The following is a 14,070-nucleotide window of genomic DNA, read 5'->3' on the forward strand; positions in this document are numbered from 1 at the left end:
CACACTTGCGGCATAGAATGAAAACTCTCTCCCTTGGTGGAACCCCCCTTGTTAGAGAACAACAATAAAATGCATTTCACAGTGCCAGTGATTTTGGTTGGCCCAAAGTTTAACAGTCTCCATGCCTCTCCTAATGAACCAACTAAACAACACATCTCTGGAACAAAATCCACAAGAGATGCCTCAGTCAGAGCAGGAGGTTACCTCATTAATCAACAGCAAGTTAAATGAGGATGTGTCCTATTTACAAATCACCACAATCAACGATTGCCTGGCTGTGGCTCCAAACCACAAGACCTACAGTACAGTATGTCTGATTTGTAATCCGAGATCACAAAGTAGCAAGCCATCCAAACCCTGCATCAAACACTTTCACCTGGTACACTTAAATCAAATCAAATCAAAGTATATTTGCAAGGTGCGCCGAATACAACCTTACAGTGAAATGCTTACTTACAGGCTCTAACCAATGGTGCCAAAAAAAGGTATGTGTTTGTGTGTGTGTGTGTAGGTAAGTAAAAAAATAAAACAACAGTAGAAAGACATTTGAAAAAAGAGTAGCAAGGCTATATACAGACACCTGTTAGTCTTGCTTATTGAGGTAGTATGTACATGTAGGTATCGTTAAAGTGACCATGCATATAAGATAAACAGAGAATAGCAGCAGCGTAAAAGAGGGGTTGGGGGGACACACAATGCAAATAGTCTGGGTAACCTGTTCAGGAGTCTTATGGCTTGGGGGGAAAAACTGTTGAGAAGCCTTTTTGTCCTAGACTTGGCACTCTGGTACCGCTTGCCATGCGGTAGTAGAGAGAACAGTCTATGACTGGGGTGGCTGGGGTCTGACAATTTTTAGGGTCTTCCTCTGACACCGCCTGGTGTAGAGGTCCTGGATGGCAGGCAGCTTTGCCCCAGTGATGTACTGGGCCGTACGGACTACCCTCTGAAGTGCTTTGCGGTCGGAGGCCGAGCAATTACCGTACCATACAGTGATGCAACCAGTCAGATGCTCTCGATGTTGCAGCTGTAGAATCTTTTGAGGATCTCAGGAACCATGCCAAATCTTTTTAGTTTCCTGAGGGGGCTTTATCATGCCCTCTTCACGACTGTCTTGGTGTGTTTGGACCAATCTAGTTTGTTGTTGATGTGGACACCAACGAATTTGAAGCTCTCAACCTGCTCCACTACAGCCCCGTCGATGAGAATGAGGACGTGCTCGGTGCTCCTTTTCCTGTAGTCCACAATCATCTCCTTAGTCTTGGTTACATTGAGGGATAGGTTGTTATTCTGGCACCACCCAGCCAGGTCTCTGACCTCCTCCCTATAGGCTGTCTCGTCGTTGTCGTTGATCAGGCCTACCACTGTTGTGTCGTCAGCAAACTTAATGATGGTGTTGGAGTCGTGCCTGGCCATGCAGTCGTGGGTGAACAGGGAGTACAGGAGGGGACTGAGCACGCACCCCTGGGGAGCTCCAGTGTTGAGGATCAACGTGGCAGATGTGTTGCTACCTACCCTCACCACCTGGGGGCAGCCTGTCAGGAAGTCCAGGATCCAGTTGCAGAGGGAGGTGTTAAGTCCCAGGATCCTTAGCTTAGTGATGAGCTTTGAGGGTACTATGGTGTTGAACACTGAGCTGTAGTCAATGAACAGCATTCTCACATAGGTGTTCCTTTTGTCCTGGTGGGAAAGGGCAGTGTGGAGTGCAATAGAGATTGCATCATCTGGCAGAAACCAAACTATTGGGAGTGCAGCTAGCAACTGCTTATCATGGTCGTCTCAAATAACTAATCTATGTAAAAAAAATATTCAAACAGCATGCATAATCATTACTTACTTACTTACTTACTTACTGACTTTATTGTCCCCATTGGTTTGTTGCCGTGTCATGTACACATTTTAAGTGGCATTTAAATACGAAACAAGATTGACAATACAACTTTCATAACAGTTACGCACCAATAAAAATAATAATAGTAAGAAATAATTTTAGTAGTAATAGAAGAAAAGACTGGCCTGCTGGCCTTACAGGGTCAATGGGAACATTCGCCCGAGCAAGGAGGGATATCACACCTGGCACAAATGATTGTCTCGTTCTGTTTTTCCTGCTGATGGGTGCCCTATACCTGCACCCAGAGGGGAGTAATTCAAAGTCCAGGTACAGGGGGTGGCTTGGGTCTAAAATTATTTTGTGAGCCTTACGGAGGGCCCTGATCTTAAAGATCTCATCCAGGCCTGTCTGTTTGCAAGTACCTTGCTTGCTATGGTAATAATCCTTCTCAGCATGTTTCTCTGGCTGACAATTGGTCAGCACATGCCCGGAGCACACATCCTGGGAATCTGTCTGGCCCCGCAGCCTTGTGTATGTTGACCTGTTTAAAGGCCTTACTCACGTTGGCTACGGAGAGCGTGATCACACAGTCCTCCGGAACAGCTGATGCTCTCATGCATGCCTCAGTGTTGCTTGCCTCGAAGCGAGCATAGAAGTGATTTAGCTCGTCTGGTAGGCTCGTGTCACTGGGTAGCTCGATGCTGTGCTTCCCTTTGTAGTCTGTAATAGTTTGCAAGCCCAGCCACATCCGAAGAGCGTCGGAGCCGGTGTAGTATGATTCAATCTTAGCCCTGTATTGACGCTTTACCTGTTTTATGGTTCGTCGCAGGGCATAGCGGGATTTCTTGTAAGCTTCCAGGTTAGAGTCCCGCACCTTGAAAGCGGCAGCTCTACCCTTTAGCTCAGTGCGAATGTTGCCTATAATCCATGGCTTCTGGTTGGGGTATGTACGTACAGTCACTGTGGGGATGAGGTCCTCAATGCACTTATTGATAAAGCCAGTGACTGATGTGGTGTATTCCTCAATGTCATCGGAAGAATCCCGCAACTTGTTCCAGTCTGTGATACCAAAGCAGTCCTGTAGTTTAGTATCTGCTTCATCTGACCATTTTTTATAGACCGAGTCACTGGTGCTTCCTGCTTTAATTTTTTCTTGGAATCAGGAGGATAGAGTTGTGATCGGATTTACCAAATGGAGGGCGAGGGAGAGCTTTGTACGCGTCTCTGTGTGTGGAGTACAGGGGATCTAGAATTTTTTCCCCTCTGATTGCACATTTAACATGTTGATAGAGAATTGGTAGAACTGATTTAAGTTTCCCTGCATTAAAGTCTCCGGCCACTAGGAGCGCCGCCTCTGGGTGAGTGGTTTCCTGTTTGCTTATTTCCTTATACAGCTGACTGAGTGTGGTCTTAGTGCCAGCATCTGTTTGTGGTGGTAAATAAACAGCCACAAAAAGTATAGCTGAGAACTCTCTAGGCAAGTAGTGTGGCCTGCAGTTTATCACAATATACTCAACTTCAGGCGAGCAAAATCTAGACACTTCATTAGATTTCGTACACCAGCTGTTGTTTACAAATATGCACAGAATGTTGATGTTTTTCCATATCTCTATGCCTCTTATTGACAATCTACCCGATTCCGCCATTATGTCTCTCATAGTCCTTTTATTTGTTTCCCTTCACAGACAGGATTCACAGAGACAGTGGGTAAAAAGTCAGGCAGAATTCTGTGTGAGCGTTTAGGCTGTATTGATTTGAAGAAACCTACCCATGTGTCTCAAATGTCCCAGGTCTGTGTTGTTAACCTTCATGGAATATACACGGCGATGATGTTGTAGCAAAGCAGTTAAGTGAGAGTTTTAAAGGACACTTGATATATGGCAGAAAAGCCACAACACAACACTAAACAACACATGAATTGCATTATAATGGTGACAAACGGTGCCCACAAACTGTTAGGCCCTACATAAAGCTGTCCCAACAGCAGTCTCAACAGCGGTACCAAAACACTTTACCACTAATACACCTGGCTATCAGCGGAGCCTTCTCTGGCAGTGAAACAGTTCATTCAGCTTCATTTACTGCCTTTAAAAAAAACATAGCTGATATGGGAGACTTGCTTAATTAAACAAATGTGGTTTCTACTTACAATTGAGATGTACAAACTATAGCATAATCCATCATTTCGATTTAGACAATGAGCGAGCTAGGACGGACATAGTCAATATAACTATTTGTTCAGCACTTTTGAAATGTTCAGCGACAGAATTCAGAACATTCTTACAGTATTCTCCCTGTACACCAAGTGAGAACTGTAGGACAAATAAAGGGGCCATAGGAGAAAAAAAAGGGGGCATATAATCAGAAAATGAAAGCTCTTACAATATTTGATGATTACATTTCTCTAAAACAGGCTATAGGCTACATGTGCACCACCAAGTCAGAACAGTAAGTGAAATTAAGAGGGGAAAAGAGATCAAATGATTAGGGTGAGGCACATGGGCTACTAACAGCTTACTACACAACATACACTTTCTTAGCTACAGTATACATATCTCCCTGGCATGTTACATCATTTATGCAGCAGCATACAATACATTTATGGACTCACAGTGTTGTGCTGTGCTCACTTGAACAGGAAGGTGGGGTGGTGGTCCTTTGCAGGCAAACTTTGTCAACAAACTTTGTCACCAAAGTCTGACTTTTTCTGGATTTATGGTGATTTCAAGACAACTGGGAACTCAGAAAAAAACAAGGTTTCATCATGATGACGTCAGTGATCTTCAGGTCGGAGCTCAAGAAAGAGGCCAGAGTTCCTGACTTACAATTCTGAGTTGGATGACAGTCTAAGCCAACCCTGTCTGTTTTTCAACATAGTTACGCACACGTCGGTTTTATTGCTAAACAACCAACCCATCTAAACTCAGCAAAAAAATATATGTTCTCTCACTGTCAACTGCGTTTATTTTCAGCAAACTTAACATGTGTAAATATTTGTAGGAACATAACAAGATTCAAAACTTATTTTCCCAGTCGGAGCTTGTTTTTTCTCCCAAGTTCCCAGTTGTCTTGAACTCACTGAAGTCAGATTTCCCAGTTCTGAGTTTCCAGTTGTTTTGAGTGCGGAAGAAGTCGTGCTGGATTGACAGCATGGCCAATGTTGAATGTTTATCCTTTTAGGCTTGGAAAAGAGACCCTTAAACCCAGACTTGGACCACACACCCACTCCACTGAATAACAGGCAAAAAATTGCTTTGCAACGCTTGCAGTTAGCCACTGATTCCTTCTAAACCACTCATTGTTGAATTTGCAACTTCCAACTTGTTGTGTAATGTTTATCTCCAATGGCCGATGAGCACCGATACGTTCTATCTATCATTTCTCTTCATATGACAAGAATTGAAAATGATTTCACAGTAGATTGTAGACTTGATTCATGATGATGACTACTTGTCTACCTTTCAAGCTAAGATTTTGAAAGTATGATGTTGACAGGATCAGTCCAGTAAAAGCTAATGTAGATATAACCTGAGTTTACACCATTTTATCTGTGGCCAATGACCTTGAGCCTTCTTGGATGGACACTTCTAATGTAACTCAACAGCAGCTTCAAGCAGCTCTACCCTTAGATTTGGCGGTAATGTAGTGTCCCCATGAGTGACAGAATGATGAGCCAATCACGACGCAACGAGAGAACATTACCAACTCCTGCACTCCGTATTTTCCTCTGGCTGCCCCAGCACCATAGAAAGCAATGAGCCAGGCTGAAACACCTGCATTTTGGAGCTGCCTTACTAAATAAAGCAAAAAAAGAGACCAAGTTTGTATGCAGCTTTATATGTATTTTTTTTAAACATTGTTTGCAAACTGAAATGTGACATGTATTAATACCAAAATAACATGCAAAACAGACACCTGCCCCACCTGCCCTGAATGACGGGTCGTCACCGTCACTGTACAGTATATAATCCAATCTTGATGATGTGTCAGATATTTGAATCAGCTGTGTAGCGCTAGAGCAAAAAACTAAACATGCTCTAAGGTCGGGCCCCAGAACAGAGTTAGGGAAACCCTGCTTTAGGTAAAGCTAACGTGTGTTTGCTCTGTCTTGGCCGCAAGCATAAGAGAAATATAAAGTATATAAGAGTATAAGAAATCAGACAGAAGAATCAGAATTAGAGGAAGGACTATGAACTGAACTGTGGTTTGAGTGGGATCTTCAATCTGCTTCAGGATTCTCTTCTTATGTGCAGGGATTTAAGACCAGCGCAGTAGAAATGTTCCAAAAGGTGCTCCAGGCATGCAGACAGCAAGCAGAATTGATGACCAGCTTTGTCTTCCTCACACACACACATCCCATGAATGTGTTCTTGCAACATGCACAAACGGGCTACACACACACACACACACACACACACACACACACACACACACACACACACACACACACACACACACACACACACACACACACACACACACACACACACACACACACACACACACACACACACACACACACACACACACATATGCAAACAAACATTCAACAATATTTGTTGAATGTTTTGATTAACACTCTATTGAAATGTAGTGCACGTGTCACCTGACTCTGATCCCAGCTATACCCCCCCAAAATCAGCGCATCATTGAAAGCGATGGGAGAGAGTGAAAACGAACGGAACTGACGTCATTGACAGTAACGTAAACTGTTGAAGTCATCCTTGGTAACAGAGTCTTCAGCAATACAGCAACCACTCTGTCTGTCAGAGAGCAACACACACACACACACACGAGCTGATACAAGCTAGCTATGCATTGAAGAAAACCCTTTACGGACCGGCTTTCTCCGGTGCAAAATACCGGGTTCAACGTGAGTAACATCAATTCAACAAGATTTTCATTTGAGCAAATACCGGTGCCATGGTGACTCCTTGCTTGTCAAACACAAAGCGAAGAATTTCAAGAATTTGAGTGGTCAAAGGAACGCTACTGCCACACTTAACGTTAGCTGACGTTGGCTAGCTAATGCTGAGGACCCCTTCATGAAACACACGGCAACATTTATTTGATGAAGACGGTAGGCAGTGTTAATTGCGTTTTGCTGTACTAGATTTTCATGTGTTATTAAAACGTTATGCTAACAGCAACTGTATTGCATTTGTTTTGACCTGCAGAAAATGACAGACATTGATATTATCAAGCAGTATGTCTTGATGTATATTTATTTTACGGATTTGAGGAGAAAGATCCTGTTGCGGGGGAACCTGCTTTGACCTTTGTGCTATTTTCATTGATACATCACATTCTTCTAGTAACAACATTTGAAGGATCGTGAAGATGGCGACTGGAGCGGGTTGGCAGCAATACTACAGCCCTGCAGCTGGCAATCCATCGTCAGGAGCAGGGAAATATAATTCTGGCTCATCATCTACAATGTCTTACCAGTCGGGCATCACCATGGAATATACCCAAGATCTGCACCTCAAAATGAGCAAGAAAATAGCACAGCTGACAAAGGTAAGGATTGTTACTGTTATAGATACTCGAGTACTAATGGACCGGTCTTTAATCAGGTGCTGTGATGCCGCTGCACTTGTCAAGTGCTGAGGAGGTATCCCAGTCCTCTCATCGGCATCAGCGAATCTTTGATTATATAAAACGCAAAATGTTACAATTATTTTATATATAGCTAGGAATTATTCAGTTCTTACATAATGATATGCCTAGTTTGGTCATATGTATTCAATAATAACATTGAACATGGAACGTTATTACAGTAGTACTCACATAATCTTGCACTAGTGCTAAATAATAATACATTTTAACCCTCGGTTCTGACAGCTGTTTATACCACCAGCTGGAATAAATTGATAGTGTGAGGGCCATTTTCAAATGAAGAACATTTAATTGTTACCGATTTTAATATAACCTATGTTTTTCTACAAGGTAATTTAGGAAGCAGGGTATTCCATCCCAGCCTGGTCTCATTGACTACACATAACATAGTAAATTGTAATCCCGGACACTCAAATTAGTATATGTTACGATTGGTATGGTTACATAATCCTTTTAGCATACCCATCCTCTAACCCTAACCTTAACCCTTTCAGCTAACCCTTCCCCTAACCCTAACCTTAACCCTTTAACCTAACTCCTACACTTAACCCTAACCCTAAACCCTAGCCTAGTTAACGTTAGCCAGCTAGAAGGAAAGAAATTCCACAAATTAATTTTTAACAAGGCACACCTGTTAATTGAAATGCATTCCAGGTGACTATCTCATGAAGCTGGTTGAGAGAATGCCAAGAATGTGCAAAGCTGTCATCAAGGCAAAGGGTGGCTGCTTTGAAGAATCTCAAATATAAAATATATTTTTAGTTGTTTAATACTTTTTGTTTACTACATGATTCCATATGTGTTATTTCATAGTTTTGATCTATTCGCTATTATTCTACAATGTAGAAAATAGAAAAAATAAAGAAAAACCCTTAAATGAGACTGGTACTGTAATATGAATTGTAATTCGTAAGATATCATACAAAATGGGTGATGTACATCCGCAATTAATACATACCATACGAAACGTAACATATCATACTAAATGTAGTGTCGAGGATTTACTTATAGAATTATACAAAATGTTCTGAGACCAGGTTGCCCATCCACACTAGGAGCAAGATCCATTGAAGTAAAGATGAGAGATAGTGGTTCCATATTAGCCTATAGACGAGTTGGCTGAAAAAAATGATGCACACGCAATGTTACCAGAAGGAGGTATGCATTGTTATAATTTTGAACGTCAGATAGTTAGCAACAATTCACAGAAGCTGCCTTGTGGGGAATCGTAGGTGGCTCGTTTCAGCTCGTTGTATCTAAAATTCCCCTAGCTAGCTAACCAACAACTGTATCAATGTATTTGAGAGACAACAAGTGCTCACTGTGCAAATGTATTTATTTTTTCATTAAACATTTGGAGACTAAATATAGTTTACATGTTGTGAACAGTCTAAGCCAACCCTGTCTTTTTTTCAACATAGCTTCTCACACGTCGGTTTTGTTGCTAAACAACCAACCCATCTAAACTCAACAAAAAAAGATACCTTCTCTCACTGTCGACTGCGTTTATTTTCAGCAAACTTAACATGTGTAAATATTTGTAGGAACATAACAAGATTCAACAACTTAGACATAAATTGAACAAGTTCCACAGACATGTGACTAACAGAAATTGAATGATGTGTCCCTGAACAAAGGGGGGGTCAAAATCAAAAGTAACAGTCAGTATCTGGTGTGGCCACCAGCTGCATTAAGTACCGCAGTGCATCTCCTCCTCATGGACTGCACCAGATTTGCCAGTTCTTGCTCTGAGATGTTACCACACTCTTCCACCAAGGCACCTGCAAGTTCCCCGACATTTCTGGGGGGAATTGTCCTAGCCCTCACCCTCTGATCCAACAGGTCCCAGATGTGCTCAGTATGGCCACCAATGCCACCAGCCATACGAGCAGTATGCTGTTTATCGTTCATTGAACAAGCATGGGAAACAGTGTTTAAACCCTTTACAATGAAGATCTATGAAGTATCTTTGAAAGACAGGGTCCTGAAAAAGGGACATTTCTTTTTTTGCTGAGTTTATAACCTGACCTCATATGGGCTATTAACCCTTTAAAGTGGGCACAGCCTTTCCTTGTTGCAGGGTTTCACATTTCACTACATTATATGTGAGTTAGTTAGCTAAAGCACAAGGCAGACTGGGCCACCAGGCTAGTATTTGCATACTCTAACCTTGCGGTTTTCAATATGACAACCAATTCAAAGGCATGGTCATACAAGAAGGAGCAATACAACTGTTGCATCCTACCTCCAACTAACCCAAACAGGGTGTGGCCATGTTGTTGTGTTTCGGAGACCCCAGCAGCCCCTCTGTGCAATATCTGTTAAGAAACGTAATTTCTTGTTCCTCCCTGTCAAACAGACACAGACTTCATCTGATTGAAGAGTAAGTGGTAAGTGTCCTCTTGTCCAGGTCATAACTCAGTCGGAACATTGAAGTAGTGGACATGGTCTGAAAAGGGTTACATTTAACCTGTCCTACAGAAGGCAGCTCCATTGTCTGTCGCTGATGCTCTAGACTGGTGAAAACATTGTCTCCTATTCCTTGCAGTAAGGTCCTGATTCATAGTGTTTGCAGTGTCATTCAGAGTAGGTCGACACTACAGTATTTTGCAGCTCATCGAGATGCAAGGCATTCATTTTTCTCAGCCTTACAGCACAGTAGTACATGTTTGTTTCTATCTCTCACCTGACTACTCTTAAGTGATGGAGCAAATAACATTTGGATGCAAGGAAGTTTCAAACTGAGGAGACCTATTTTAGCCGACTGTATTTATCTATTTGAAAAGCAACCTAATATCAATGTGGTTTATATTTCTGTACAATATTATAAAGACTCACTTCATTGGTCAGTTTACATCAGATATTGTGTCAGATCGCTTGAATAAAATCCATTCTGTAAAATTATTTATTTTCTTGTATGACTGTATTTTACTGTCTGTTTCATTTTGATAGAGGATGGCTGTCAGGACTGTAAGTAGGCTATTGCTCCCATAGCAACCAGTTCATTATAATTCAAGACAATGTCATGAAGGTATAAAGATGCATATTTCTCTGAAGTAACTGGCCTTGACCAATCCTTTGTCCTTAGCTTTGCTAATGAGTCCGGTAATGCCTTTATAGACAAAAGCACCTGAAAACGGAATATTATGGAGACCTATATTTTATTACTATGTACCCATAACATTGTTCCAAGGGGAAACAGGGTACTATGTGCAAAGCAGTCTCGTTTTATAGGTTAATAGTTAAACTCTGTTTCCTCATTGATGTAGATCATGTAATATATTATGTTACTAATAAGTATGTGGTACACTACATGGCCAAGAGTATGTGGACACCCCTTGAAATTAGTGTGGGATGTGATGGTCGATGAGTAGGCGTCTACATACTTTTGGTAGTGTATAGTGTATCTTGACGATTCAGATTCCCACATAAGTTCAACAAGACTGCCTTTACAGAATGATCTGGAGCCAGTTGAAGCCAGAATGGTAGCGCCCCCCTTACCCAAGCACTGCCCAGTTAACCTGGCCACTGGCGCATGTTTCACTTTGGTTTCATTCCACCTCTGATTTAGCTCCAGCTCGCTCCCAGCACCATGTTTACCTCTGCAATGGAGCGGGCTGCTCTGTGTAAAGTGATGACAGCACTTGAAGGAATGTGTTTCTCCCTGCCGTGCCAGGTGGTCCCGTCCATCCCCTCTCCCCAGTGAATCTCTCTCTATAGAGAGATCACTCAGAGGATGTGCTCAGACTGCTGTGATGTGTTAATACCCTTGCCAGAGAGGGGAATATAGTGCACTGCAACGTTTGCATGTGTTGTGCCATAATCCAGGGGTTAGAAGTTATTTGATTTCACTGATTTATCAGGTGGCAGGCTGGGCCATGCTGGAGAGCAGATGGCTACGGCCCTGGGCTCCAGGGCTTAGTTCCAATAGGTAGTGGGACTGGGAGGAACCTTAACAATATGTTATTTTAGAAAACCGCTTCAGCCTTATCTGGTGCACCTCGGATAGGGACTGAAATGGCACTACAGGATTAACGGAAAACGCTTACTCTGCCAACGTTAACGCTACAGTACATGTATGTGGTTAGCAAACGTACTGCAACAATTCAAACAAAGTTGTGCTGCAGAGGGCTTGCAAGACAGGAAGTCTGAAAACTCATTCTTTGTTAGCAAATGTGTAATTTATGGAGAGAATATCTGGGCTAGAACTAGTCAAGACAGGGAATTATTTTATCTTGTGGTGAGGAAAAATGCTTGTTCTTTGAGAACACAAATTGTCCATGACTTTACCTGGAGGCACTGGGGATATTGAAAATTATTTAAATTATTCTCCCAGAAGGATTCAGAGAGAGGGCGAAATCAAATGAACAAACTGTCATGATTGAACCCTGCTGTTGAAAAGGGCAGGAGTTGTTATTAACCTTGGCAGGATGCTCTTGGCTGATTGTCACAATCCCACGTCAGATTTCATTAAGATACTCTTGCACCCCATGGCACACCCTTACCACAGGAAATATGATTAAAGTTCTCTCTGATACACCACTGACTGTGTGATGCAATCTGTGGTAAATGGTCACTGCCATACTGTACATGCTCATCTGTCGTCTGCCAGAACACACCTCTGTGGTGACAATAATGCAGGGTTTAGCCTGGAAAGCTCTGGAAAGTGTCTCTGAAGGTGCTTCTAGCTCCAATTGTTCCACCTTAAGTGTATTCTAGAGACAGGCAGGAGTGAAGCCAAGGAAACAATACCATTCTGGCCAATGTGTGTAAAAGTAACCTATGCATTTCTAATGAAATATCCCCAAGCATTTGACAAGGCTATTTAAGCTGGCTGGCTGTTTGTTGTTAGGGGACCGTACTGTACTGAGTTTCTACAGGAATGTGAGGAAACACCCCAGAACAAACACATGGGGGAACCTAGACAGGTGGAGATTAGAGAGGGCAGGTTGGAGGTGTCAGGTGGGTGTTTCACAGGAAAGCCACAACTAATGACAGCACAGGTCTTAACATGACTGACTGGTGGCTGCGTCTCAAAACGCGTGCTTCCCCGTGCGTTATTAAACCTTACATTTCCACCCGACCAGCTCGGGCTCACAGCGAGTTAAGACTCACCGCTGATAATCTGCGTGTGTGCTGCTCACTGACTGCCCATCCATGCATAATGTTGCCATGGCCCTGTTCAGAGATGTCATGCAGTATGACAAGGATAAGATGTCATCATAGACATTAAAACCAGTAGATGGTGACAGTGCTGACGTCATCCACGCATTCCTATGAAAAACTCCCGATGGCGTATGAAGCTGGAAGTATTTGAATTTGAAACACGCCATGTTGCTCAATGGGGCTGAATGGCAACAAAATCGCTATGGCTCATGGCGAAAGAGGTCATAACTAGCAAAAGATCATGGTTGATGGATCACTATTTAATTATATCCACATTTTCCACCATAATTTGCAAATAAATTCATTAAAAATCGTACAATGTGATTTTCTGGATTTTTTTCCCTCATTTTGTCTGTCATAGTTGAAGTGTACCTATGATGAAAATCTATTTTTTAGTGGGAGAACTTGCACAATTGGTGGCTGACTAAATACTTTTTTGCCCCACTGTATTTCATTTTTCTTCAAGTCGAACGCCATTTTAATCATGAGAATCTCCTCTTTCTAATTATGTAAGCCTGGGCAGCTAGCTCGGTTGTCATCAAACGCTAGCCCCAAAATACTTTTTGCCCTTGGAATGCTGAGCTCCCCCAATTGTTTTCCTATGGAGAGGAATACCGGGCTATTTCACCAAATATCTCATTGTGTATATTTAGTTTTTTTCAAGTCGGGTTTAACTGGTGTGAAATGGCGAGCTAGTTAGTGGGGTGCGCGCTAACAGCGTTTCAATTGGTGACTTCACTCGCTCTGAGACCTTGAAGTAGTTGTTCCCCTTGCTTTGCGAGGGTGCGGCTTTTGTGGTGTGATGGGTAACAATGCTTCGAGGGTGGCTGTTGTCTATGTGTGCAGAGGGTCTCTGGTTCGAGGCCAGGTAGGGGCGAGGAGAGGGACGGAAGCAACACTGTTACACAGGCACCATTTTAATCAGGAGTATTCTCCTCTTTGTAATTATGTAAGTCTGGGCAGCGAGCTCGTTTGTCATCGATCGCTAGACCAGAAATAGTCCTAAATTTAAATTTTTCCCCTACTTTTTCATTAGGCAGACAAGCACACCATCGATGTGCGGATATTTAATTTCTACACAAGTAGTTTTTTTTCCAGTTTCGTCTGACGACCAGATTGTAGTGGTAAAATAAAAAGGGATACATTTTTTTATGGAATTCTAAGCATGACTCCAGTCAAAACAGGCTCTGCGAAAGTTCGATTCCATTTATTTGCTATGGGCGCTAGTGTTCCAGTTTAGCCAACGGTCTTAAGCCGTTCTTTAGCCTTGGGTGAATTTTGACTCATTCTATTGTCCAGTCTATAGATAGCCAGAACAAATTCACAAAAGCACACGAATGTCCATTGAGAAAGCACAACGACTATACCATTTAGCTAAGCTAAGAATGACCGAGAATAATCAAGTCAATAAACGTTGGGTAGTTAGATAGCTTGTAGTTAATATACTGGCAAGTTTG

The 14,070-nt window shown here is 42.4% G+C and overlaps 1 protein-coding gene across 4 annotated transcripts in view; it reads left to right on the forward strand.

Annotated features, from left to right (window-relative positions):
• The first annotated feature begins 6,548 nt into the window (after nt 1-6,548).
• Nucleotides 6,549-14,070, forward strand: part of fam184ab (family with sequence similarity 184 member Ab) — a 154,021-nt gene continuing 146,499 nt past the window's right edge. For 2 of the 4 annotated variants that reach the window (XM_035774830.2, XM_035774828.2), the window contains exons 1-2: nt 6,550-6,908; nt 7,144-7,348. In XM_035774830.2, the coding sequence (XP_035630723.1) occupies nt 7,169-7,348 (180 nt within the window). In that variant the 5' untranslated portion in view covers nt 6,550-6,908; nt 7,144-7,168. Of the gene's footprint in view, nt 6,909-7,143; nt 7,349-14,070 lie in introns of all 4 variants that reach the window. The other 2 variants (XM_035774827.2, XM_035774831.2) reach the window with 2 other exon arrangements.

Source organism: Oncorhynchus keta, chromosome 8 (genome assembly GCF_023373465.1).
Source record: "Oncorhynchus keta strain PuntledgeMale-10-30-2019 chromosome 8, Oket_V2, whole genome shotgun sequence".
NCBI lineage: Eukaryota > Metazoa > Chordata > Actinopteri > Salmoniformes > Salmonidae > Oncorhynchus > Oncorhynchus keta.